Raw genomic sequence first — 23,603 nt, 5'->3', positions numbered from 1 at the left:
TTTTAGCGTTCACGTCAATGTGTTAAAGGTACCCTGTGGAGTTTTCTTGTTAAAAAAGTTTCACTTTTATTCAGTGCTTCCTGTAGGCCTAAAAAGGTGAATAGAACTTCTTTCTTTATTTAACATCTGCAAAGTTGTTTTTTTTCAGTCTTAACAACCTGCATAAAGCTTTCCTCATGTGCGTCAATGTGCGTCCTCTTGTGCAAACTAATACACAACAAAACGGGCATCTGCTCATTAAAACATTACTCCATATAGCTCTACAGGGTACCTTTAATTCCAGGTTTGCAATCTGGAAATCCATCCGTAAAAAAAAAAAAAAAAAAAAAAAAAAAAAAAATATATATATATATATATATATATATATATATTTTTTTTTTTTCTTCCTTTACAATGTAGATTGCAGAATCTGTCTTGAGAGATTACTAGGTTTGTGGATACATACGATCAGAACCAAACAACCTCTTCCTTTTGGACCACTTAGGAAAATGCCAGCAGGGAATTCGAACCCCCTCCACCCTGTCTTAACCTGCTTCTTCCAATAGTTTGGCCTTAAAAAGTCGAGTTGTATACCTTGTATATTTAGCAAATTCATGGAGAACTGGTGTCAATATATTGGATATCATGTCTTCCAACAATGTAGAAGAAAGAACAGAACTGCGTGATAATATTTGTACAGAAACATGCAACAATGTGAAGGTGAATATTACAAATCCTGTGTATTTTTACAGACATATCACACAACAGCACGTGCAGAGAAAACAATTGCAAACACTTGCAATTGCAAAACAGGCAGCTGAATATACAGTACAGTATTAGTTGAAACAACTGACAATTCACATGAATGCATGGATGGAGTTCAGAGGTGTGGGAGAAGAAAACAAACAAAAAGACACTGTAAATGTGTTTCTGGAGAGTTCAGCAAGAGCAGAAGCAGAAGACGTGTAGATGTGTCCCTGTGACAACAAGGCGGGGCTGGAGAAAGGGTTTGCAAGTCTACAGGTTCTTGTCCAGAAGGACAGTTTTTAAGTCTGCCGGACAGTTGACAGTGAAGACAGTGTGGGAGGTGTTTCGTCTTTCCACAAGGGCGGCAACAGCCTCACCCAGGTCCAGGTGGTTCAGGTAACCAGGTGCCATGCGCTCTGGAGTGGCCACACCTGTGTCGATCTTCACCTGTCAGAACCAAGAGCAGGGAGGATACACACAAGAGGGTGTTAACAAATCAGGAAAGCCAAGGGAAAGAAAGACAGATTTGAATGAGAGGTGATTAGGGACACCAAAGAGTTGGGGAAGAGGAAATTAGGTCTTTATCAGTTCATCTGCTTTGGACATTGCTTACAGTAACACCAAAGTAAGTGGTGGGGACATGGTGGCATCACTTCGATAGGTAGTCAAACAGGTCAGGTCGTAAAAAAGCCAATACTTTATCCAGATGAAACCAATTTTTTGGAGGTCAAACTCAAAGAATCTGAAGTCAAGCTAATAATTGCTCATTGCACAAGAAAACGGTGTGTGTGTGTGTGTGTGTGTGTGTGTGTGTGTGTGTGTGTGTGTGATACTTTTTCTCTTCTCTTTTCTTTTCTCTTCTCGTAGTTTAGCTACCCTTAGCTGTACTTAAAACCTGTCTGATCATGTTTCAGTTTGCATTTCTTGCCAAGTTAAACTTAAACTTAAAGCCCCTAAAAGGAACTTTCATTTTGAGTTGATTTTGGCGACCCTGTGGACAAAAGCGGTAGTGTTTTGCCGGAATGAAGCCATGAGCTCTAGTGCGTATTGTCGTAAAGACGCTTACCTGGCTCGCACATATGAAACAACAAGACGGGAAAACTTTGCCCCCACTCCTATTGGGAACTGCCCATTGGTCCGACATTCCATTGTTCCGACCATATTAAACCCATTATTCCGATGTCCCGTTGTTCCGAAATCATCATGATGCCCTGTGGTTAAGGTCTGGTTAGGTTTAGGCACAAAAACCACTTGGTTAGGGTTAGGAAAAGATCATGGTGTGGGTTAAAATGAAAAAGAAAGTGACAAACACATAAGCCGTGAGCCTGCTTCGCCTCAAGCCGGTTGCGGCGCACCATCAAGGCAGAAATATGCCCGCCGGGAGCCATTCAGCACCGCGGACCGTCGGACTAATGGGATGTCAGACCAATGGGCTGTCGGACCAATAACATGGACCCCTCCTATTGGGGATCCCAGCTCACCTCTGCCACGCCCCAGCTCCACCTCTCCGGTGTAAACGCCACCGCCGCCGGGGTAAATGCAGCTGTCAGCTCATAAGGCTGAAGGCCTGTTTGGCGATCACTTCCACGGCTTCTTGGACTGAGTATGGAGCGGTGCTTCGCCTCTTTATTTCTCGGCACTCGCTGGACCCTGTCGACGCCTGGCTGGTACCTGTCGCTGGCCAGGATGAGGTGTTCCAGCCCCGCGGCCCCTGCTCTCCTCGTCCCCGCTGGCGCGGGGTGAATCTGCGCAACCTGCAGCCTCTGTGTGTGGCTCCCCGGACAGCTAACGCCGTGGACCGGCTCCTGCCAGGATTGGGCTGGTAAATGCTAGATCGCTAGCGAACAAAACGTTTATCCTGAAGGATTTCCTGACTTCCCGAGGATTGGATTTTCTCTGTGTGACTGAGACGTGGCTGACTGTTGGTGAGTCCAGTGCTTTCACAGAACTTTTACCCGATGATTGCTGCTATTTTAACTCCCCGCGGACGTCGGGTCGAGGAGGAGGAATAGCGACTATTTATAAGAGTCACTATAAATGTAAGCAGCTAGGTAAGATGACGTGTGCCGTCTGAGTGCCGTAAATCTTTCGTCCTGGAAGCGACCTGGGGCGGACCCAGAGACAGTTTCCTAAAGGTATGGATATACACTATATAGAAATAGCTTATCTTCACACCGATGGTCTCATTTGCTGTTGTAGGTCACGCACAGACATCAGCAGAAACGAGATCCTTTTGCATATCCAGTTAAAAGTTCCTTGTAGAGGCTTTAATGTAAGGGATGTTGCCATGGTCCCAGATGTAGCGTGTTGCCTGTACTCCATGATGAAAACTTTGTTTTTCTCACATGCCTCCACAGTGAGTGGAGAATCCAAAAAATGTGAACATTCTTCATAAATAAAAGTAATCAAGGTCCGCAAAACTATATCAAAACATGTATTTTTGCTTAATTTTAATCATTTAAAACACGTCAGTACAAACCATCTCACACAGACGAGTAGCGTGCCAGGGCACACATGCACCTTCGCTCAAAATTACAAGCTTACCCAGGGTTCTCTACTCTTAGGCAGAAGTGTTCTATATAGTAATGTTTTAGCCAAACTGTATGTGTTTGGGAAGTACTGAGCATACGACTGGATAAATGAAACTTGGATTATACTGAACCAGTTGTGCGCGAGTTTGTAAACAGATGTTTTGATATAGTTTAGTTGTTGTTAAATGTAGTCCCTAATTACTTGAATTTATGAAGAATGTTCAACTTTTTTGGATTCTCCATTCACCTAGGAGGAATGCGAGAAAAATTCAAGGTAACACACTGTGAGTTATTGATATTAGATGGTCATTCTGTGGATGAAGTATTCCTTTTAGTGACTTAAAAATTAGCTTTGCAAGATGTAAGCAAAGTAGTCTATTAAACCTTTACAAGCCGTTACCCTTAAAATGAGTGCCAACTCAGCATTAACAAACCAACACACTGCAGCACTTCAGGTAACTCTGGTCAGATGAAGAAAACAACTCGGCCCACATTTTGTTTCATTTCAAAAGCCCTAGTGCCCGTACTGAGTTATAGATAACAATGGGTTTCAGTGGTGTTAGCATGGCATCAGAGAGAGTAGTCTTCACTGCTGGAGGCTACCTTTAAACCCTTTTTGTATCTTTTTCTGTTTGTCAGAGACTTTAAATAGGACCGCTTTGTTTAACAGCTAAAAATGTTGTATATTACAATTTAGTTGACCAGCATGACACCAGTGATTGGTCTGGCAGTGAACCAAAGTAAGATCCCTAAAAACAGTGCCTCTTTCTCTATTTACTGAATCAAGAATCAGTTTGAAATTGAGAATCAAGTCTGAATTAAATTGTGACATCAACAATTAAAAACAAATATAATATTAAGATTCCATTTCATATTGTTCCTATACATACATTTTACTGTCCAGCTTTACTGGGGAAACACTCACAGTTGGTGATGTTTCTTATTTCCTGTGTGCATGAAACAAAAAACACCATGACTAAACGGATGAGAAGAGGAGACCAGCTTCAGAAACTCTTAATACATGAGTTGCAAACATTGTGGATAATAAAGTAATGTGGTATCTTGCGTCTTGTTTCAGGAATGTTTTCTAAGAACACATGACGAATGCAGAGAGAATAGCCAAACCCAATGAATATGTTTACCAGAACTGGGGAGATATCAGAACGATCCTTTTTGTTTGAGCTGGCAGACAGCAAAATCATATTCCTTCATATAAGTACTTAACTAGGGGGCGTTATCATGAACATAAAATACATATTTATACCTTTTGGTTTCTGTTTTTTATTTTCCCAAAGGAGAACACAGGGCAAGTGATTTAGAGAACTGTTGAGAGAAATCATTTTCAACTTTATGTGAAAAGCATTATGTGAAAAGACAAATCCTGAAGTTGTATTTCAGTTCTAATGTGACCTGTAGCACATCAAGCTGATTAATTGTTCAATTTTCTAGCAAGCCATCTTTAAAAAGGCATGAATTCTTCATTTAAAGGTCCAGTCTGTAGAATTTAGGAGGATACACTGGCAGAAATTTAATGCAGTATTCATAAACATTTTTTCATTAGTGAATAATCCCCTGAAACTAAGAATCGTTGTGTTTTTCGTTACTAGAACAAGTTGTTTATACCTACAGAGCAGGTCCTCTTCCACAGAGTCCATTATATTGCTTCTACAGTAGCCCAGAATGGACAAACCAAACACTGGCTCCATTTGTGTTTTTACCAGGGGTTCTCTCACACACCTGGTACATGGGTGAAGTAGCAGTTCTGCAACTTCACCACTAGATGCCACTAAATCCCACACACTAGACCTTTAAAGTCTCTGCGGGAGAATGAACAGGATTTTGCCACACTGAATGAAATCTGAAAGATTTCTTTTATAATCTCGGGCTGAGCTGCGGAGACCTAAATGAACAGATCTGAAGCTATAAAATCGAGGTCAGGTAGATATCTTATATCAGCTTTGGTGCTTCCTTAATTGAGGTCTTGCTGCGTAATCCCATTAAAGCCTCACCTGGTTGAGTTTGCAGGGCACCTCAGGATACTCCTCTCGTAGTACCTGGCAGAAGGCCAGGGTGCTGGCAGCTCCTACTGTCAAGAAGCCGGTACCAGGCATCAGCAACTTCTCACCTGCTCCTCCTGTGGCACAGAGAAACAGAGGCATAACACTATATAACTATGTCACACTTGCTAGCAATCATTTTTTGGCTGCTTTTCCACAGCTGGGCAGATAGTCTATGTGCTGAGGGATATGGCTGAGGAGACTATAGACCACAAAACCACAACACACTCCTTTTTATTGACTATGAAAATCTCCTGGATTGTTCTTGTTTCTGTTGGAGAAAATGGTAAAAATGACTGAAATTGTTGTAATGATGACTTTAATATGCTTATTTTATAAGTTAAAGCTGCACTAATCAATATTTTTTATTAAAAATGGATGAAGTGACTTTGTGTAATGCTCCTCTGAGCTGCTAAGCATCTTTCAGCCTACTATTCTTGCTCACGGCCCTCAACTTTACTATTTTGATTGACTCTCATTGCTCCATCAACCTTGCCTCTAGCAGCAGCAACAGGCAGCTGATTTCAGATTACATCAGTTTTTACAGAGTGCTATTGGTAGAAATAAACAGCTAAAGAAGTCACCTGTTATGAAGGTGTAGGTACAGTTGGGGTCATCCCTCACCAAGGGAAAGAAGGCCTTCCATGACACAAATGTACTGAAAAGTAACGTTTCAATTACCTAGAGAGTTGACGGGAGATGAAATATGAAATGATCAGGCAAGAATCAGAATTTATTCCATATAACAGAGGAAAACCCTCTGCAACAATTTCAGACATGATGTACTACTACTACTAAGACTCATCTGACAACCATTACTGCCACCAGTATAAAAATAAATATTTAATCAAAACCACTCTTAGTCTCATGTATTGGTCCTGCCAGTGTCTGGTTTATGTCTGTATGCTGCTCACCCAGTGTAGGTCTTTGAGAGACTGGGTGTGTGGCGGTCCTCCCTGCCACCAACTGAAGCCCAGAGAGGAGACAATGTCTGTCACCTTCCCCACCGCCTTCAGCAGGGCCTGGTTCGCCTGCTCTGCTCCCTCCTCTGACCCTGGAACAGAGACAAGGTTTCAGGAGAGGATATGCTTCCAGATGATGGTCCAGCTGAGACTGAGGCCTTCAAAACAGCATTTCAGACAAATATGTGTATATTTAGACTAATATAGGGTTCTAACGGCAGATATTAATTGTTCTTGGCCGAAGCTGCTATATTTTGCAAACAGAGGTTGGAGCAGGGGCGGAGCCAAACATACACATTGAAGGCTTGGCCTAAACCTAAGTGGGTCTTAGGGTCCTGGTGGCACCTATTTTGGCAGGAACTGCCACAGGATCGTTTTTGAGTATTTTGCCAGGTGGTTATGTGTCTGTCTGTTCGTGGACAGACTTTGTTAATGCCATAACATTGCAACTGTGCAATATGCTGTCACAGAACTTTACAGGTGTGTACTTGAGATCAAAATAAAGAGAGAAGATGGGTGTGGTCCAAGCAAGTAGGGGGGGTAGGAAATTGGGAAGGTGTCATTGCCCCTTTGCCTCATTTTATGCCCCTGGTCAACATTTGATTTAAGTTGCAGATGGCTGTATTGCAGCTGGAGCGATCCCATTGCAAGTTAAGCCATTTAAGTGTCTTTAGTGAAATGTATTCTTGTTAAACTATGCTGCAATTCACAGAATGAATATTTTGCTGACAAATCTGCAACATTTGAATCAATGGCATAATCACTCCTTCCAGGATTTTGTGGCTGTTTTCTAAATTTGTTGCCGCCTGAAATGTCTGATTTCCTGGCAGCTTTTCTAAAAAAATTGCAATGCATGTTGCAGTGTTTTTAGGCGTGTTTTTGCAATAAAAATTGCAGGGGCTGCTTGACATAGTGCTGAAGGACAGTTTCCATGGGCCGCTCTCCCCCTGCTCTCTCTGCCCGGTTAGCACAAGCTAACATAGCAGCAGCTGACATCCCACACAGTTCCAACAATCTCGCACTGACACTGAAACGGCTTGACTCTGTTAAACCCTTCAAAACGTTGAGTAATGTTAGCCATGCGATGCTAACAGTTTGCCCTCATATTCCTGCAGCAGTAGTCACATGATAAAACAGAGAGAAAAAGAGAGGGGCTGACCAACTGCATGCAGATCTACAATTAAATGAGATTTTACCTGTTATAAAAGATGACTGGATGAAATGGTGATTGGACAAAACTGCAAGGTTGTGCAGAATTCACAGGAATTGACTTTGCATTTATTGTAGGGATCGCAACATGCTGAAGGGGCTGGAAAATAATCTAGGCTTCTCTAATTGCAAATCAAGGATCCTCAACAATGCCAAGTAAATGTGATCTTCATTACTCTGAACTGACTGGCCAACAGAGGAATATTTACTCAATTACGTCATATTTCTTTAGGTCAAAGTAAAGATTAGAGAGAAAACATTTAGAGCTGGAGCCTGAGAAGTTGCCCCCCTAGAGGATGATTCATAACAATTATGGTGACCTTCCAACCTAACTGTTTCCTCTTGAGATACATGGTAAGGTACAAGGTCATCAAACATGGTAGGCTGGAATTTCCATTAAATCTTCTTTCAATAGTCATGGTCCCAAAAGGATGAATCCTAATGTTTTTTGGATTACTTTCTCACCTTGCCGCCAGCACTACTATCAGTCACATTTTCATAACAGGTTATCAGTAACATTTACTAAGAACATTTATGCTCCCCCGATGATGAACCCTTTCCAATTTGACTACCAAGAGCTTTCTTCAACAAAAAAACTAATTGACAACCTTTAACATAAAATATTTTATACAAGAATAAATCAAAAGTCTGCAAACATTAGAAAACATTAGCTACAATAAGCTTGCTTGGTCATACCATATACCAGAACAAGCAAGGTTGAAGCAACAAAACTCCCAAGAGTATTGAATTGGGCATGGGTTTGTTTACAGCAAGAAGTTAGGATAGGCTGTGGATGACAAAGGGACAATAAAATGCCTGCAAAAATTCCCACTATATAAAGAATTCATAAAAGAAAAGCAAAAAACAAATATAAGTGATATAACAAAAACAAAATTACGGGCATGTGGAATATATTAAATAGCATTATTAAAAATGGATCCAGAAACACAAGTTATCCTCAGTATTTTATTGACATTGGAAAAACTGTAAACAATATGAATGATGTGGTTTCTGGATTTCACAACTTTTTTTATAAGACCCAAACTGGCAGATGAACTCAATCATCCACAGCCAAAAGAAGGGGTGACTATAAAGGATTATGGAGATCCAAGCTCTATTTTTCTGAGAGCAGCAGAAGTAAAATAAATTACTGATATCGTAAGCAAGTTTAAGAACAAAACATCAACAGACTGGAATGAATGTCACTTTAGTTAAGAAAGTCATCGTGGCTATTATTAAACCACTAAGTTACATTTGTAACCTGTCATTCAAAATGGATACGTTTCCACGTAAAATGAAAACGGCTAAATGATCTCTACGATGATTCTCTACAATACTGGAAAAACTCTTTGTGGACTGTTAGACAATTTCATAAAGCACATATTGTTGTCAGACAGTCAGCACAGATTCAAAACAAACAGATCAACATCCATGGCATTAATTAGATGAAAACATAAGAAATAACCAGGTGTATAGATAACAAAACTATGCAGTGGGAGTATTTATAGATTAAAAAAAACATTTGATACCATAGATCATGACATATTACTCAATAAAATGAAAAGGTATTTAAATCAGAGGGGTTGCGCTAAACTGGCTAAAATGCAATTTAGGAAACTATTAACAATTTGTACATATTGGTAATTACAAATCATTATGTCTGGATATTACTTGTGGAGTTCCACATGGGGTCTGTACTAGGTCCTGAACTGTTGTTCTGTGTATAAATGACATATGTAAAGTATCAGGAATATTTAAATTTGTTTTAGTTGGGGACAACCCCAATATTTTCTGTTCAGGGAAAACGTGTAGCAGCTTTTGGTGGTACTCATGGCAAAAAATTAGTAAATTAAAAATGTGGTTTGACACAAGCAAATTATCAGTAAATTTGAACAAAACCAAACTAATGTTGTTTGATATTTGTAAAATAAACACACAAGTACAAGTTGTGATCAAATTTGTAATGAACTCTGCAGCCTTAAAGGGGCTGCTAAAGGTTCTTTTCAATGCAGCCATAATACAGTTTGATGTCATATCCAATACAGTCTCCAACATGGGCATTCCCACTGCACATAAAATAGATGATGTCTTTCACTATTATAAGAGCTTGTGAAGACTCTGGAGCTTCAAATAGATGGATGAATGGATTAATGATATACAGCTATCTAAATGAATGGAACTATGTGTAAACCAACTTACCTACATTCCCCACTATAGTGGTGAGGTTATCCTTTGTGTTGGGAGAGACAAATGACTGGAGCCTCTCCAGCCGGCTGCTGTCCCTGGAGATCACTGCGACTTTGAAACCTTCACACACACACACACACACACACACACACACACACACATCAGATACTACATTCATCTATTGTGCAGACACACAAAAAGAGCACCTTTAACACATACACATTAGCAATAATCCCTCTCACATGAAAATGAACATTCACTAATAGGCCTACATTGTCCAAATCTGGTTATCAAGGCCATCAGAGGGATAAACGTGACAGAGCAGCAGATGGTAACTTTCTGCTCAGTTCAAACAGCAAAGCTATGGAGGTGCAAGGTGCAATGTAAATCCAAACCAGTGGACTCTCATCACAACATCCTGCACTTTCTCCTTCACTGGTTCATCCAGAGTGCAGAGGCAGCAGTGCGCAATGAATAAGCCAAAGATATTGCAGCTTTGGAGCTGAAAAAGCATCTAAACCGGGATATCCTGACAACTGAAATTGATCTGAAAACCGAAATTACACTCAACTACCTCCAACCATTAAATTATTTTTTCATGCTAATTTGTTGATTAAACCACCAGTGACAACATTGCAAGTATGATATATATATATATATATATTTTTTTTTTAAAAAGTGCAAGTTATCAAAAACTCACAACACACACTTAAAATGCATATATTTACATTATTTAACATTATGCCATTATTTATTTCGGCACATTACGTACCTGAATGTAAAGCACAGCATATACCTCATTATTGGATCTGTCAGTGCAGCGCTTGGAGATATTACAATTAACACATTTACGCACGCAGACGCGCTGTCAGCATCAGATTAACAGCCAGTCATTTAACAATTCAAAGCTATAAAATGCTCATACAGAACTAAAATAATCATAAAATATATCCTCTGCAGTTTATCACGATGGAATCTCCCCCTGCGTAAAATCCGCAAGACATTCACCTGTGCGTAAAAGAGTTTGGACAGTCCCCCAATTAATCTCGGTTTTAGAGTTAAAAATGTCATATCATCTGCTTCAAAGTGTATATTATTAATATTTCTGATAACTATTTTAGCAGTAGAGAAGGGGTTTTCATTGTGTCTCCAAGTGGCCCCTCTGCAGCTTACCTTTGTCGAGCAGTGCTTTAACTATCCCAGAGCCCACTGTGCCGGCTCCTCCAAGAGCTAACACAACCCTGTCCGAGTTTGACATGCTGGCTGCAGCTGCACAGACCTGCTGGAGGATGGAGGATGACTCTGTGTGTGTGCTGGAGATGAAGCTGCTAACTTGTGCAGAGCATCTTGGCCAACACGGGATGCTTTAAACTAAACTCAGGGGCCACAGTTCCGCCCTTCTACCACTGTCACTGAAGCCACGCCTGCAAGTCAACAAAAGAGGCTCATCACTGTCTTCATCCCGGGACAGTGTGTATGTGAGTGTGTGAGTGTTAATTCTCTGAAACTGACAACGACAGGGCAATTGCTTCATGTAGAGACTGTTAGGGGTCTTAAAAGATGAAATGCTGCCACCTAGTGAATTATGCGCTTTCGACAATATAAGTAGTAGAAAACTTTACACAGGCAAACTGGTCATTTTTATCGATTGATTTCGCAACACCATTTTAATATGCCACGTGTTGTCCTTTAATCTAGTTTTCAGTTTAGTTTTGATGCGGCATTTCGAGTTCAAAGTCATCTTTCCGCAGCAGAGCTCATCTTCCCCGAGTCTTCTCCGGCCCGCCCTGATACTCCAACCAGGCGCACCCATCTGAAGCTGGGAAAATCCGTGCCACGTGACAATGTTTACTTTATCGTAGACAATCAAGCAGGTGTCGGCTGCACAACGACGCCTGTGTGGCCGGAAATGTTGTAGCTACCAGATTCATTAATAAGCATCTAAATAAGTGCCAAACACAGGTGAGTTTGTGTGTATCTATCTCTGTCGATCAAAGCTTGCACTTCGATCAAACTTTAGCTGCGAGGTAACGTTAGCTTAGCTCCGACAGCAGCAATGTTGTCCTGGATTGAATTGCCATTCATAATTTAGATAATTTAATATTACCTCGCGTATCTGCAAAATATCGTACGGTCTACATTCAGTGACACAACGTTACCTGAATCAATGAGAGTCGCCCGTTAATTCGGCGTTAGTCCACAGGGACTTGAAACTTTCCTTAATACGAAATTTTAACTACACTGAGGAAGTTCGCCGTCACTTCCTGGGTTTTTCCCCACAGATTGGAAGGCGGCGGAGATCAGCCTAACCCAACTCTAAAAGTCGACTTTTCGTTGCTGGGTGGATTGTATGTTAGCCGAATTGAAAGAAGAGCTCACACGTTTCTGAAAACATTCCTGGTATTTTATATTAAATTCATATAAGTGAAAAAAGCTAGAACACTTTAAATTGTATCATATCGATATGACATTTGGTTTGAGTTTCTAAAAGACCAAAAGGCAGCATTAACAGGTAACGTTAACCTAGCAAAACTAGCTAGTCAGTGTTGAAATACATTAAGCTAATGCTAACGTGAAATAAAATGCTGACGACTGTTATTTTGTTTCTGACCGATGTTGTCACACATTAACAGCCAGTTTTTAACTGTTGGCGAACTTAATGTTAAAACGGCGTTGGTCAACACTTCGACTCATTGCGAAAGTAAGTTAACATTATCATTACTTAAGTTTTCTTTCACATAGGTCAAGGTGTCATAACTTTCACTTTCGGTTATAAATGTAAGTGTCTACGCCCAAAACAATTTACAGCTGATGTGTGTAATATGTCATGCAGCTGTCGTGTAATAATTAACATTATGTTGCCAGTGGTTATAATTTCCTCAGCACGTGTGGCAACCATACATTTCCATGAAAACAAATCGCCATAATTACTGAAAGCCATGCAACATTGCAGATGTTTGGCCCTGTTTTTTTGTATGTTCACTAAGTTGGTACACTTGGCAACCAGCAGAACAGAAAACATGGTGGACAGTGGGGCCCTGTGCATGTATATGCAAAGAACCGTCCTCCACCGACGAGACACAAATTTGTGGTGGTTTTGCATCTCCATGCAGCCCTTAGGCATCTTTTTGTGGGTTTGTGTCTCTTTGTGGTCATATCTGAGTCTCTTCCTTATTAGCTTGTGTTAATTTGACATTCGCAGATGAAGGCCAGGGCCCTCCCTGTCATTGTGGGCCCCTGCGCCTGTGTCTGGTAGGTCCAATCAGTAATCCATCCATGTGTGAACCACAACAGCATATGTAGTTAAAACACTGAAGGGTACAAGCTGACAAAACAAACAGAAACTCAAAGGGTACTTGCAGAAATAAATACATTAGAAGGAAAGGGGGGAAAAGATCAAGACTGAGATAAATAGTGAGAGTTAGCATTAGTATTGGTATGCATCAAATTCGTCCTTTAGAGCAAACCTGATTCTTTCAAAGTGGAGGGCACCTGACATTCAACCACTGCCATATTAAAGGTGGTTCAGTTGTTTTCCAGTGTTGTAGTAAAACAAATAGGTTGCTAGTATAAAGCCACAAGCAATGATCAGTATTTGTTACAGCATCAAAGTAGTCAGTGTCTGTGATGTGTGAAAGTGATTATTGCTGGGTCTGGTTACACCGCATTCCAACTGAAACTGTCCTCTCAGTAGTCAACCAGCTTAGGAAAGGAAGTAAATATATGTATTTAAGAATTACATTCATCATATTGTACTGACACAATTTTAATTTTGGAGGACTGTGATCATTGCAGCATGTTAAGCAGGATCAAACACTGATGAGTTCTTGTGGAGCATGTGTGTAGGTAGTACATCTTTAAAATTTAGTTTCGGGGCGTCGGTAGCGTAGTGGATAGTGCCGGCGCCCCATGTACAGAGGTGATGCCTCGCTGCAGCGGTCACAGGTTTGACTCCAGCTTGCAACCCTTTGCTGCATGTCAACCCCAACTCTCTCTCTCACCCCATTTCAATCTGTCCTGTCCATTAAAGGCAAAAAGCCCAAAAAAATAATAATTAAAAAAAAAAAAATTAGTTTCAACTAAATTGTATGTCTCCTATATATGCAAGTTTCCTACTTAATGTCGTGCAGCTTCGAATTTAAGAAATCTGCACAATAGATGTACACAGAACAAAAAATAAACACAACACTTGCTCCCATTTTGTCATGTTAAAGTAAAAAGAATCTGACTCTTTGTATGCACACATAAGACGTTATTGCTCTCAAATAACTATAAGATGTCTCCAAAGCCTTTTCCATGAATTTGGCACTTCATCCAACCGGCCATACAACCACAGGCCACGTGTAATCACACCAACTCAGGACATCCACATCCAGCGTCTTCACCTGCAAGATCATCTGGGACCAGCTACTGATATGAGCTTCCCTGAGACGGTTTCTGACAGTTTGTGCAGAAATTCTTTGGTCGTGCAAACCAGTGGTTGCATCAACTGTTCAAGTGGCTGGCGTCAGACGATCTTGTAGGTGAGGACGCTGGCTGTGCAGGTCCTGAGCTGGGGAGGTTACACGTGGTCTGTGATTGTAAAGCTGGTTGAATGTACTGCCAAATTCACACAAACGACATTGGAGAAGGCTCATGGTAGTAAAATGAACATTCAGTTTACGGGCAACAGCTCTGGTGGACATTCCTGCAGTCAGCGTGCCAATGGCACCTTTTAATGTGATGATCTCAAGGCACACCTGTGTAGTAATGATGGTGTTTAATCAGCATCTTGAAATGTGACACCTGTCAGGTGGATGGATTATTTCGCAAAAGGAGAAGTGCTCACTGACATTGATTTTAACAAATTAGTGACCAAAATTTGAAGGAAATGTATCGATAAAGTGCACAAGAAAAGTCTTGGATCTTTCTCATGAAAAATGGGGGCAAAAAATGAAAGTGTTGCATTTAAATTTATGTTCAGTGTTCGGTGCTAAATATTAATTAGGTAGAAACAGTACAGGCATGAACAAGTGCCATAGTTTCTCCTTCATTTCACTGTCCCTTTTGTCTCCCTCTCAGCTGAATGAAAGAGATGAGCATCTCCAGGCACAGAGCCAGGGATCTAGTGACCAGCTATGATCACAGTTTGGAGAGGCAAATTGTGGGACGAGGCTCCAGCCTGGCATGTAGAGATGAGGAGCTGTGGAAACAGGTGGAGGGCCTGCTGAGGGACGGAGATGCTCAGGAGACACACTGCCTTGGTCTGGATCCACTGAGTGTGATGGAGGAGTCACTCACAGCAGCAGCAGCAGCAGCAGCAGCAGCGACAACAGCAGCTGGTGCTGGGCGAGTCAAAGCCAGAGGAGGGCTGCAGGGCCTGGCTAAAGCTTTTGAGGTCCTGGAGCAAGCTGCCCTGAACCTGTACCTCGGTCCTTGGAGAGACGAGTACAAAGTTGTCAAGGTTGGTTGAAAAAGAGCTGCAACAATGAAGTCATGTATTAAACTACAGATTTTAATTAGTCTTACAAAATTATTTTTCTGCCGAGTTTCTTCTCAAAGTTATAATTATTATTATTTATGTTTGTTTGTTAAATTCTGGGTTACACTCAGTAGTTTTATTTTTTGGCAAGACAGCCACGGACAAAACCATAAAATTCCTGATTTTGGACTTACTTGTTTTTCTTCTCTTGTCCTCCGTGTCCCAGATGTACTCTGGTATGTTTACCCACCATATCAAACCGGTGCTCTCAATGCCACAGATTGAGAAACTTTTTGGCCTGCTAGGATACCAGCTCAGCTCGTCTCGGCACGAGCAGCTTTGTCTCCAGCTGCCCAGGGTCAGTCCTTCCTCTCTGGATGACCCCCTATGCTTGTCATGTGCCTTCTTCCTGGCCCGCTGCGAGTGTTGCCTCCTTCTGACAGCTCTGGGGAAACACCTCGGTGAGGCCCAGTGGGAGCTGAGTTTGGTGAGGGAGAGGCAGAGAGGAAGCAGCTTACAGGTACGTCTGCCTGGCATATGGCAAATTAAACTCACTTGTGCTGCAAGACATTGTTCAAACCCACAGACAATTTTAAATTCTTGTGGAGAACTCAAAGAGTTTAGGCTGATTTTTATTGCAGTGTGCATACAGTAATAGCTATAGACCAAAACTGTTTACTGTACCAGGATGTCAATGTAATATGTATGCTGTGAAGCTGGGCATACTAACATGGGGGTCTATAGGCCCGTGTCCACTGAAGAAGTTCCTGGTACTATTTGGGGGGCAGGAACTTTACAGGAACCTTCCTCCTACTCGGCCCTCTCAACCGCCGTGTCTCCACTGAGAGGGCGGAGTAGGAGGAAGGTTCCTGTAAAGTTACTGGGCTCCAGATGTGACGTAATCGTTGCGCGACCATTTTGACTGGGGCGACGCTGGCTATTTTGTTGCTTTCTGTTGACGTCACATCCCGCCTTGAGTGTATCCAGTCAGCACCAAGTAAACCCCAAGCCCCACCCAGGAGTTTTTCGGGGCTGTTCTAAGTACCTACTCCGAGGCAGGGACTTGTTTAGCCCCTGTAAAAGTTCCGGAACTCTGTCCTTCGGGGGTGGTTCTTGCGGTGGAGACATGCACCAACGGCCCCGGCCCCGTAAAAATACCCTGAAGTTCCTGCGGTGGAAACGGGCCTTATGGGGACTGATTGGCTTCTGGAGCCACCCTCAAGTGGCCATTTAAGGAACTGCAGGTTTTGCCTTAAATTTTCAGTCACATAGTTTGCCGTTTGCTTCTCCCTTGATGATCTCCTATTTTGCTGGTTGCCCCTGGAACTGACTGATTCCATCCCACTGGGTATTGTTTGAAATACCCAGCCCTAAGTGAGTCATTGCCATCTTTCAGTACTTGACAGCTTTACATTCTCGCTACTGTGGGCACATTTCAGTCAGTACCATAAAAGTAAATACTCTTTGATACACCATTGTTTGAGAACAGCTGAATGCACTAAACATCAACAAGATCTAATCCTGCTGAGCAGTAAATACATTTGAATTGTTAGGATTCATTGTCTGTGCATCTCAACAGGTTGCGCTGGACAACACCAAGAAGGCCCTCGGTGTCAACAAACCACTGATGGAGCCATTTGATGGAGAAGGGGAGGTGGATTTGTACACAGATGAGCATGTTAACGGGGGGCAGAGGGAGGTGGTTGTCGATGAGAGTCCCCGCTCTTTAACCTGGATAAATCAAAGCAGTGCATCACCCCCTGCTGGCAAATCACACAGCAACGGCATGACGTCCTTGTCTTCCTCATCCACCTCCCTGTCCACCAGAGAGGACGTCTGCATCTCTACGTATAACTGCCAGCTGACCAAGACGTCAGCACTGGAATCAGACACTGCCAGAAGCTCCTCAGCCAGCATGAGGCAAAGCAGACGCCCCTGTGAAGAGCTGAGGTTTGACAAAGGGGACTCACAGTCACGCAGTCTGCAGACAGAAGCAACGGGGCTTTGCGAGCGTGAGGCTGAAGCCAACCACCTTTGCAGCTGTCTCCAAACTCCTCGTCTTTGTCTTAGGTTCTGCACTGAATGCAACATTTCACATGACATTGCCTGTGCCTTGATTCAGTCGTGCTTAAACAAACGCCACCACACAGTGTTCACTAACAATGCGACAGAAGAAATGAAAGAATTGAGAGCGGAGTCACCACAGTGTGGAAGCCTCAGAGTGAGTGATATGAGCACATCGCCCACTCTCATCAGCAGCAGCGCAGCAATGTCCTCCTTAGCTCTGCGTGATGAACCTAAATCAATAGTTACATCTCGTCATCCAATCACCTACCATGAGTGCTGCGACCTCGCCAAGCTGGACCCTCAGGTCCTGTGCCACAGCTGCGGAGTCTTCCACTCTGGTTCCTGCAGAGAGATAGATTTCTGCCAAAGTCACCACAATATCAAGCCCCTGGGAGTGTGCGCCTGTGGGAGGGCGTGCTCCAGAAAGCCTCTGGTTCTGTGCAGATATTGCGGAAATGAGTATTGTAGCGATTGCTGGTACAGAAGTCCTGTTGTATGCGCCTGTGGCCAAACTTTTGACCAGTCATCATCTGTGTGATTTATATTGGAAATGTATTGCACTGAAGAGGCACAACTAGCAAAATCACAGTGCCTTAAATCTGCGTACATTTCCTTTTTTTTTTAAATCAAGTACAATAAATCAAATGTTGCCTTGACACAGTACTGAAATGCAGTATTGAGTGTGCTCCATTTTATTTTAGTTTGGTCCTCTTTCTGAGACCCTCATCACTCTGTCATACAGTTATTCTCTACGTGGCTAACTGGCTATATTTACCATTATCTACATTTTTGAAAATGTCTGTTGCTGAGACTTGAAGTCGTGATTGCGGTTTGTGCTTTTGGGTCACTTAAATGTAGTTTAATGTAAAGCACAAAGCAGTCTGTTTTCATCTGTATTTGCTGCCTGCACACAAACTGGAGTAAAAAAGGTCAATACTTCACTTGTCTGTGTCTAATGTGTTCTATGAGCAAATTACTTAAGGTATGGACTAGTGAAACTTTTGAAAAAGTACTATGAAAATAATTTATCACATTTAATTTATTACTGAATCATAACTAACAGTTTGAAGCACTCATAAGATTTCAATAGTTTTCATGCTATTTATCGTTTTTGTATTTATTTGCTGTAAAATCAAACTCAAGCAACTAACAATTATTTTTATCAATTATTTTCTTGATAAATCAATTAAACATTTTGCTAATTATTTTTCTGTTAACCAATTAATTAGAAACATTACAGAGTATTTTGGACAAGGTTTCAGTTGAAATCACAGTGGAAAAAGGTGCACTGTAATGGTGTTTGCATATAATCAAATATTTATTTAAATTTAACAGGGAAATTTGGCTTTTTATGACTCAGTATCAGCAACTAGCCATGGCTGGAGGCATTGTGTTTTTGGGTTGTCTATCTCTCTCTTGTGGACACAATGTCTCAAGAACGCCTTGAGGGAATTTCTTCAAATTTGGCACAAACGTCCACCTGAACTCACCAATGAACTGATTAGATTTTGGGGGTCAAAGGTCACTGTGACCTCACAAAACATGATTTTGGCCATATCTCAAGAATTCATTCGCCAATTGTAACAAAACTTAACACAAATGTCTGATAGGATAAAGCGATGACCATTTAGAGCCAAAAGGTCAAAGGTCAATTTCACTGTGACACCATAATGTTTTGCTAAAACATTTTTCTGGCAATAATTCAACTTTATCACTGAGGAACAGAAAGGGAGACATTTGGTCAGCTACTGAACTCGTGACACTAATCTTGGGTGCCCACCTTGAGACTGTGCTGATTGTATAGATATTTTGTGCTGTCAGGTTGTAGATGTGTGTGAAGCATCCATATTTTAGATTAGAATATTAAGCTTCTTAGCATCAACATCCATGTTTGAAGTATTGTCTGCTGTGATGGCTACATGGATGTAAACTGTAACTACAACTTGACTGGTTCACAGAGGCATACGACCACGATAGGGTAAGTCTAGTTAATTCTACATTTACATTTTACATTTCTTTGTAACAGTAGTTGGATCATTTCACAGGTCCAAAAGTTTTGTGGGTGTAAAGTCAAGTTTTCTCATCTTGATATCCCTGTATCTAAAGTTGAAGATCACTAAGAGATGCATGCTTTTAGCTGGATGGATGAAATACAAATCTATTTTGCTAAACATTCAGTGTTTTGGAAATACCTTGCCAACAAATGTGCCAAAAAAATAAAAGAAAATAAAAACAGATGTATGGACACATTATGATTAACATTTTAGTGACACAAAAGGACATGTAAGTCATTAAGATTGACATACAGAAAAATGAAACCTGGATACAAGTTAAGTGACCAGACAACTGAACCATTTCTAACACTGTTAAAACCACCTGTTTTCCTGGGTCATGCCTGCTCATGTTCCAGACACGTCCTGAGTCCCTGTCCTGGATTAACTTCATGTAGATTCATCCATTTGTCCATTCTCATGTAAAACCAGGAGAATGACCAGTTTTAGACGAGTTAAACAAAAAGAAGTCTTTGAGAAAAATAGGCAATACCCTTTGTTCCACCCCCTTCTCCTTTGCTAAGTAGTATCAGAGTTGCATTCATTCATTGTGATGATGGCAGACATTAGCGATTCACTCATTTCATCATGAACATATCGACCTCTTTATTCATCATAGAACATGGCTCTCTTGGCTTGCACTTCAAAGTGGTCATAATTGCTTTGGGGTTTCTGCTCAGCAGAAAAAAAAAACTTCCAGTGATGGATTTCCAGATGAGGCAGTTCATTATGATCCTGACACTGAGCTTTTGTTCAAACCAGAACCACAAAACAAAAAATATTTCAATACCAGAAAGATAAAAAGACACCATGTGCTCAAAACAGCAGCTTTCACCAACACAATGTAGGCTGATCAGAGATGGTGTTGAGATAAACTTAAATCATTGCACATCATCAGTTTTAGGTATTCTTCGTGTGGTTTGTGGTCCATCCTGAGGATCTTCTATTCATTGTGTGCCTGCCAGTTGATGTTGATGAAAGTTTTGCTGTCCATACGGTCAATGTAGAGGATCCCATCCAGGTGGTCCATCTCATGTTGGAGGATACGAGCGGGCCAGCCACTGGCCTGCCATGTGACAGCTTCACCCTTCTCGTTCAGACCTGCAGGGTGAACATGCAGAGGGATGAGAGCAATATACAGAAATGCATCAGCAACTGCCATATAATGTGTCTACTAATTAGAAACAGTGGAATTAATTCCCCATCAGAAACGTGGTGTAGTTTCAGCATCCTCTTTCACACTACTTGTACTCTTAAATGATTGATTTTGAAACGTTATTCTTCTTTTGGATAAATCAAAGCCAAATTTCATTCCGTGTACTGTTTTTTTGTAGCCTTAACAGTCTCGGCAAAGGAGATTTGGCACAAAACTCGAAAGCCACAGAAACACTGGATTAACATATAAACATGCGTACCGGACACTTCCACAGACAGGTAGCGCGGAACTGTAGCAGAGAAGCCTGAGATGCTCTCACAGGCCTCCTGAAAGACCACACTCCGCCCATCGAGGACCCTCATCTGGGGGTTGACAAAGATCCTCAGGGGCTGCATGGAAAGACCACGGGCCTCCCTCGATGCAGGCGAACTCTCTCTCAACATCTTCTCTGGATATTCAAGGGCCAAGATCCGTAGCGGCACCCCAATCTGAGGTGCACTAAGTCCCACACACTCAAGCTGCCGCATCACTTTCACCATAGTGTTGATGACCTTTTGGATCTCAGGGCCTGTTATAGCTGCAGGGTCAACAGCAGCAGCATGTGAACGCAGCACTGGGTCCCCTACCTGGCACACGTGGCAGTACGGAGGACTGGGAGGAGGTATGATCTTGCGTTTCACGTACTGAAGATAGGGGCGCACCTTAATGCTACTGGAGTAAGAGCGACTGCAGGGTACAGGCCAGTGGGGTGAGATATGTGGAAGACAAGTGGAAGTCCTTGTTAAAGTCAAAGCCCTGGCACTGCAGCGCAGGACTTTGGATGCACACAGTCTGAAGCCCATCCTGGGGAGCTGGAGCAGAAAGATGTATGATTTTGTGTTCACTGTTGAGCTGCAGCTAGGATGATGTGTCACATGTAAGGGGTGTGATGCACAGTGCTGTAAGAAGAATCATACAGAAGAAGGACATTTAGTTAATGTATGTGCCATTAAGAGAGATTTGAGATTTTATGAGATCACCTCTTTGATGATAGTGAGGCATTTTGTCCAGGCCCAGTCTTGTCTGCTTGATACATTGTCCATAACAGTCTTATACTTTTATTAGCACAAATTCAAATATATGAGGGTGAAACCTAGGGTTAGTGTGCGTCGTTATGAGTTTCTTTCTTATTTGAAAACCATTAAACTCATGAGAAATTAAAATGCAACAGAACTGTTTAGCATAATGAATGAATACGATTTACAAAAAGACCCAGCACCAATTTATTTTAATATTATTTCTATTTCTTCACACATGATTATATGTCAATGAATTTAATATTTATGTCTCTTGTATGATTTTTATCGTGCACCTGATCCTTTTGATGTAATGCAAAGACGTAAATGCCATGTTGTCTGAACATAAAAAAAATCGTTCAGTTAAAAAAAATAAAGAAAAAAGTCATCTTAGCTTGTAAGTACATCAAACACCGCCGACGGGGTACGCAGGTGACACTATACACGCGCGCCCATTCAACAGCTACCACAGGCAACAAAGCTAAGTCGTTAGCATGTTTGTGTAGTACAGCAATAAATGCTGTATTCAAACAACAATAAATGCTACTAGCTAAGCGTAGCAGTTGCACACATAAAGACGTTACATAGACCCGTTACCTTACTTTAATGTGTACGCCACCATTCTAGCTGAAAAGGGACCATTATATTCAGGACTGAAGGTGAGAGCGGGGAACAAGGCGGTGAACAACTGTTCTTCTTCTTCTTCTCGATTTCCGGCAGTTTTGACGCTACTTGGCGTATCACTGCCCTCCACTGGACAGAGTCTATTCTTCGTATACAGCCCTGCTTCACGCAGGAACTGTAAGGCTGCTTTTGTTATCATCTGGTGGTTCTCACCCTGGCCAAAAATAGCTTTAATAGAAAATGTCTCCACACCCAGATCTGCCAGCTTCTTATAGAAAGACCTGCTCTCTGTTCTATACATCTGACATTCCATAATTATATGTTTAATTGTTTCTGACCGCCCACATTCACATAGTCCATCAGGATGCTTCCCCATAATGTGCAGATAATGATTTAATCCACAATGCCCAAGCCTCAGTCTGCAGATTTTAACAGATTCACTTCGAGTTGCAGAAATATAACTAATTTTTCTAACCAAAGGCTGTACAGAAAAGTAATACCTTCCTTTAGTCTCCTTTTCCCACAGTTCCTGTCTTTCTTTTTCCACACCCTCTTTGATTTTCCCTCTCAGTTCCACTCTTCCTGGAGATATATTGAAGTCTACTACTTTTTTCTGCAGGGTTGCCTTTGCTATGGAATCGGCTATTTCATTTCCCTCAACTCCGGCATGTCCAGGAACCCAACAAAACATGACTTCACACCCATTCTTTTCTACTTGAAACAATACAGACAATATTTTTATAACAAGATCCGGCCGAGCTTTTGATTTTCCTCCTCTTATAGCCATTAGAGCTGCTGCTGAGTCCGAGCAAATCAGAACTGATTTTGGTCTTTCTTCCTCAGTCCACCTCAGAGCCCAGAGAATTGCCAGTAATTCTGCAGTAAAAATAGAACTTCCATCTGAGATACGATGATCAAACTTGAGTTTTAACTGATCTACGTACACCCCAAATCCTGCTTTCCCACTCTCTGGATCCTTAGAACCATCTGTGTATATTATCAGCTTCTCCTCCCTGACTGAATTGAGATATTCTTGTATTTTGTTCACCTCTTTCTTGTCTTGAAGAAAGCACAGCTTGATGTTTAATTCCTGCATTACCCACGGTGGTATTGAAAACCAGCTTGTTTGTTCCATGCCACCCTGTTCCATGCCCAGTTTCCTTGCCCACTGATTTATTCTGGCAATATATGGTTCATGCCTGTTGCCTCCTTCCACCTCTTGTAACAGACACCTAGCTGGGAAGGTTTGAGTACTCCTACTATTTTTTATCCAGTACTGTAGTCCTAACTTAATGCGCCTTAACCATAGGGGCATTTCTCCCATTTCAATAACTAGTGCAGGGTGAACAACTGGTCTGCACTACTTCCGGGTCATCATCGTCGCGCGGCATAGCGCACTTCAAAATAAAAGTCTGTCAGTTTTAGCACTGTTATCAGTACAGCTCAAAAACACTTTATTTTGACAGCCAGTGAGTTTCACAGGGAAGTTTTTTGCAACGTTTTCAAAGTGAAACGAT

The 23,603-nt window shown here is 41.7% G+C and overlaps 3 protein-coding genes across 13 annotated transcripts; 1 reads left to right on the top strand and 2 right to left on the bottom strand.

The window, feature by feature from the left end:
- Positions 1 to 401: 401 nt before the first annotated feature.
- On the bottom strand, positions 402 to 11,924 carry si:dkey-238o13.4 (uncharacterized protein LOC560780 homolog). The gene is made up of 7 exons (XM_050073519.1): positions 11,832 to 11,924; positions 10,846 to 11,096; positions 9,685 to 9,792; positions 6,229 to 6,368; positions 5,899 to 5,995; positions 5,267 to 5,391; positions 402 to 1,173 (listed from the first exon to the last, which is right to left on the bottom strand). Exons 2-7 carry the CDS (start codon positions 10,928 to 10,930, stop codon positions 997 to 999), a joined length of 732 nt encoding a protein of 243 aa, XP_049929476.1. The 5' UTR covers positions 10,931 to 11,096; positions 11,832 to 11,924; the 3' UTR covers positions 402 to 996.
- On the top strand, positions 11,491 to 18,140 carry spata2l (spermatogenesis associated 2-like). Of its 5 annotated transcripts, XM_050073506.1 has the most exons (5): positions 12,141 to 12,184; positions 12,306 to 12,373; positions 14,734 to 15,115; positions 15,360 to 15,653; positions 16,713 to 18,140. In XM_050073506.1, the coding sequence occupies exons 3-5, from the start codon at positions 14,738 to 14,740 to the stop codon at positions 17,736 to 17,738; spliced, it is 1,698 nt and encodes a 565-aa protein (XP_049929463.1). In that variant the 5' UTR covers positions 12,141 to 12,184; positions 12,306 to 12,373; positions 14,734 to 14,737; the 3' UTR covers positions 17,739 to 18,140. The 5 variants fall into 5 exon arrangements, with proteins under 5 accessions (XP_049929460.1, XP_049929461.1, XP_049929464.1 ...); XM_050073503.1 differs by lacking the exons at positions 12,141 to 12,184; positions 12,306 to 12,373 and adding an exon at positions 11,491 to 11,634; XM_050073504.1 differs by lacking the exons at positions 12,141 to 12,184; positions 12,306 to 12,373 and adding an exon at positions 11,955 to 12,072.
- A 341-nt stretch (positions 18,141 to 18,481) lies between these two features.
- pdf (peptide deformylase, mitochondrial) lies at positions 18,482 to 23,403 on the bottom strand. 7 transcript variants are annotated; one of them, XM_050073510.1, is made up of 3 exons: positions 23,135 to 23,197; positions 20,667 to 21,258; positions 18,482 to 20,352 (listed from the first exon to the last, which is right to left on the bottom strand). In XM_050073510.1, exons 1-3 carry the CDS (start codon positions 23,180 to 23,182, stop codon positions 20,195 to 20,197), a joined length of 798 nt encoding a protein of 265 aa, XP_049929467.1. In that variant the 5' UTR covers positions 23,183 to 23,197; the 3' UTR covers positions 18,482 to 20,194. The 7 variants fall into 7 exon arrangements, with proteins under 7 accessions (XP_049929467.1, XP_049929470.1, XP_049929474.1 ...); XM_050073513.1 differs by lacking the exon at positions 23,135 to 23,197 and adding an exon at positions 21,427 to 22,048; XM_050073517.1 differs by lacking the exon at positions 23,135 to 23,197 and adding an exon at positions 22,060 to 23,045 and having other exon boundaries at positions 18,484 to 20,352.
- Positions 23,404 to 23,603: the final 200 nt, after the last annotated feature.

The sequence above is a fragment of the Epinephelus moara genome, chromosome 20 (genome assembly GCF_006386435.1).
Source record: "Epinephelus moara isolate mb chromosome 20, YSFRI_EMoa_1.0, whole genome shotgun sequence".
NCBI lineage: Eukaryota > Metazoa > Chordata > Actinopteri > Perciformes > Serranidae > Epinephelus > Epinephelus moara.
Note: the sequence above shows the minus strand (reverse complement) of the source record. Positions and strands in the feature narration are given on the sequence as shown.

Coding starts and splice junctions, on each gene's coding strand:
- spata2l (XM_050073503.1), top strand. CDS start 14,738: ATGAAAGAGATGAGCATCTCCAGGCACAGAGCCAGGGATCTAGTGACC. Junction 15,116..15,359: donor ACGAGTACAAAGTTGTCAAG/GTTGGTTGAAAA, acceptor TCCGTGTCCCAG/ATGTACTCTGGTATGTTTAC. Junction 15,654..16,712: donor AGAGAGGAAGCAGCTTACAG/GTACGTCTGCCT, acceptor GCATCTCAACAG/GTTGCGCTGGACAACACCAA.
- si:dkey-238o13.4 (XM_050073519.1), bottom strand. CDS start 10,930: ATGTCAAACTCGGACAGGGTTGTGTTAGCTCTTGGAGGAGCCGGCACA. Junction 9,793..10,845: donor TAAAGCACTGCTCGACAAAG/GTAAGCTGCAGA, acceptor GTGTGTGTGAAG/GTTTCAAAGTCGCAGTGATC. Junction 5,392..5,898: donor TACCTACACCTTCATAACAG/GTGACTTCTTTA, acceptor TCTGTGCCACAG/GAGGAGCAGGTGAGAAGTTG.
- pdf (XM_050073509.1), bottom strand. CDS start 23,401: ATGCCCCTATGGTTAAGGCGCATTAAGTTAGGACTACAGTACTGGATA. Junction 21,346..23,134: donor TTCTTCAAGACAAGAAAGAG/GTGAACAAAATA, acceptor TTCTTCTTACAG/CACTGTGCATCACACCCCTT. Junction 20,353..20,666: donor CCTGTCTGTGGAAGTGTCCG/GTACGCATGTTT, acceptor TTCACCCTGCAG/GTCTGAACGAGAAGGGTGAA.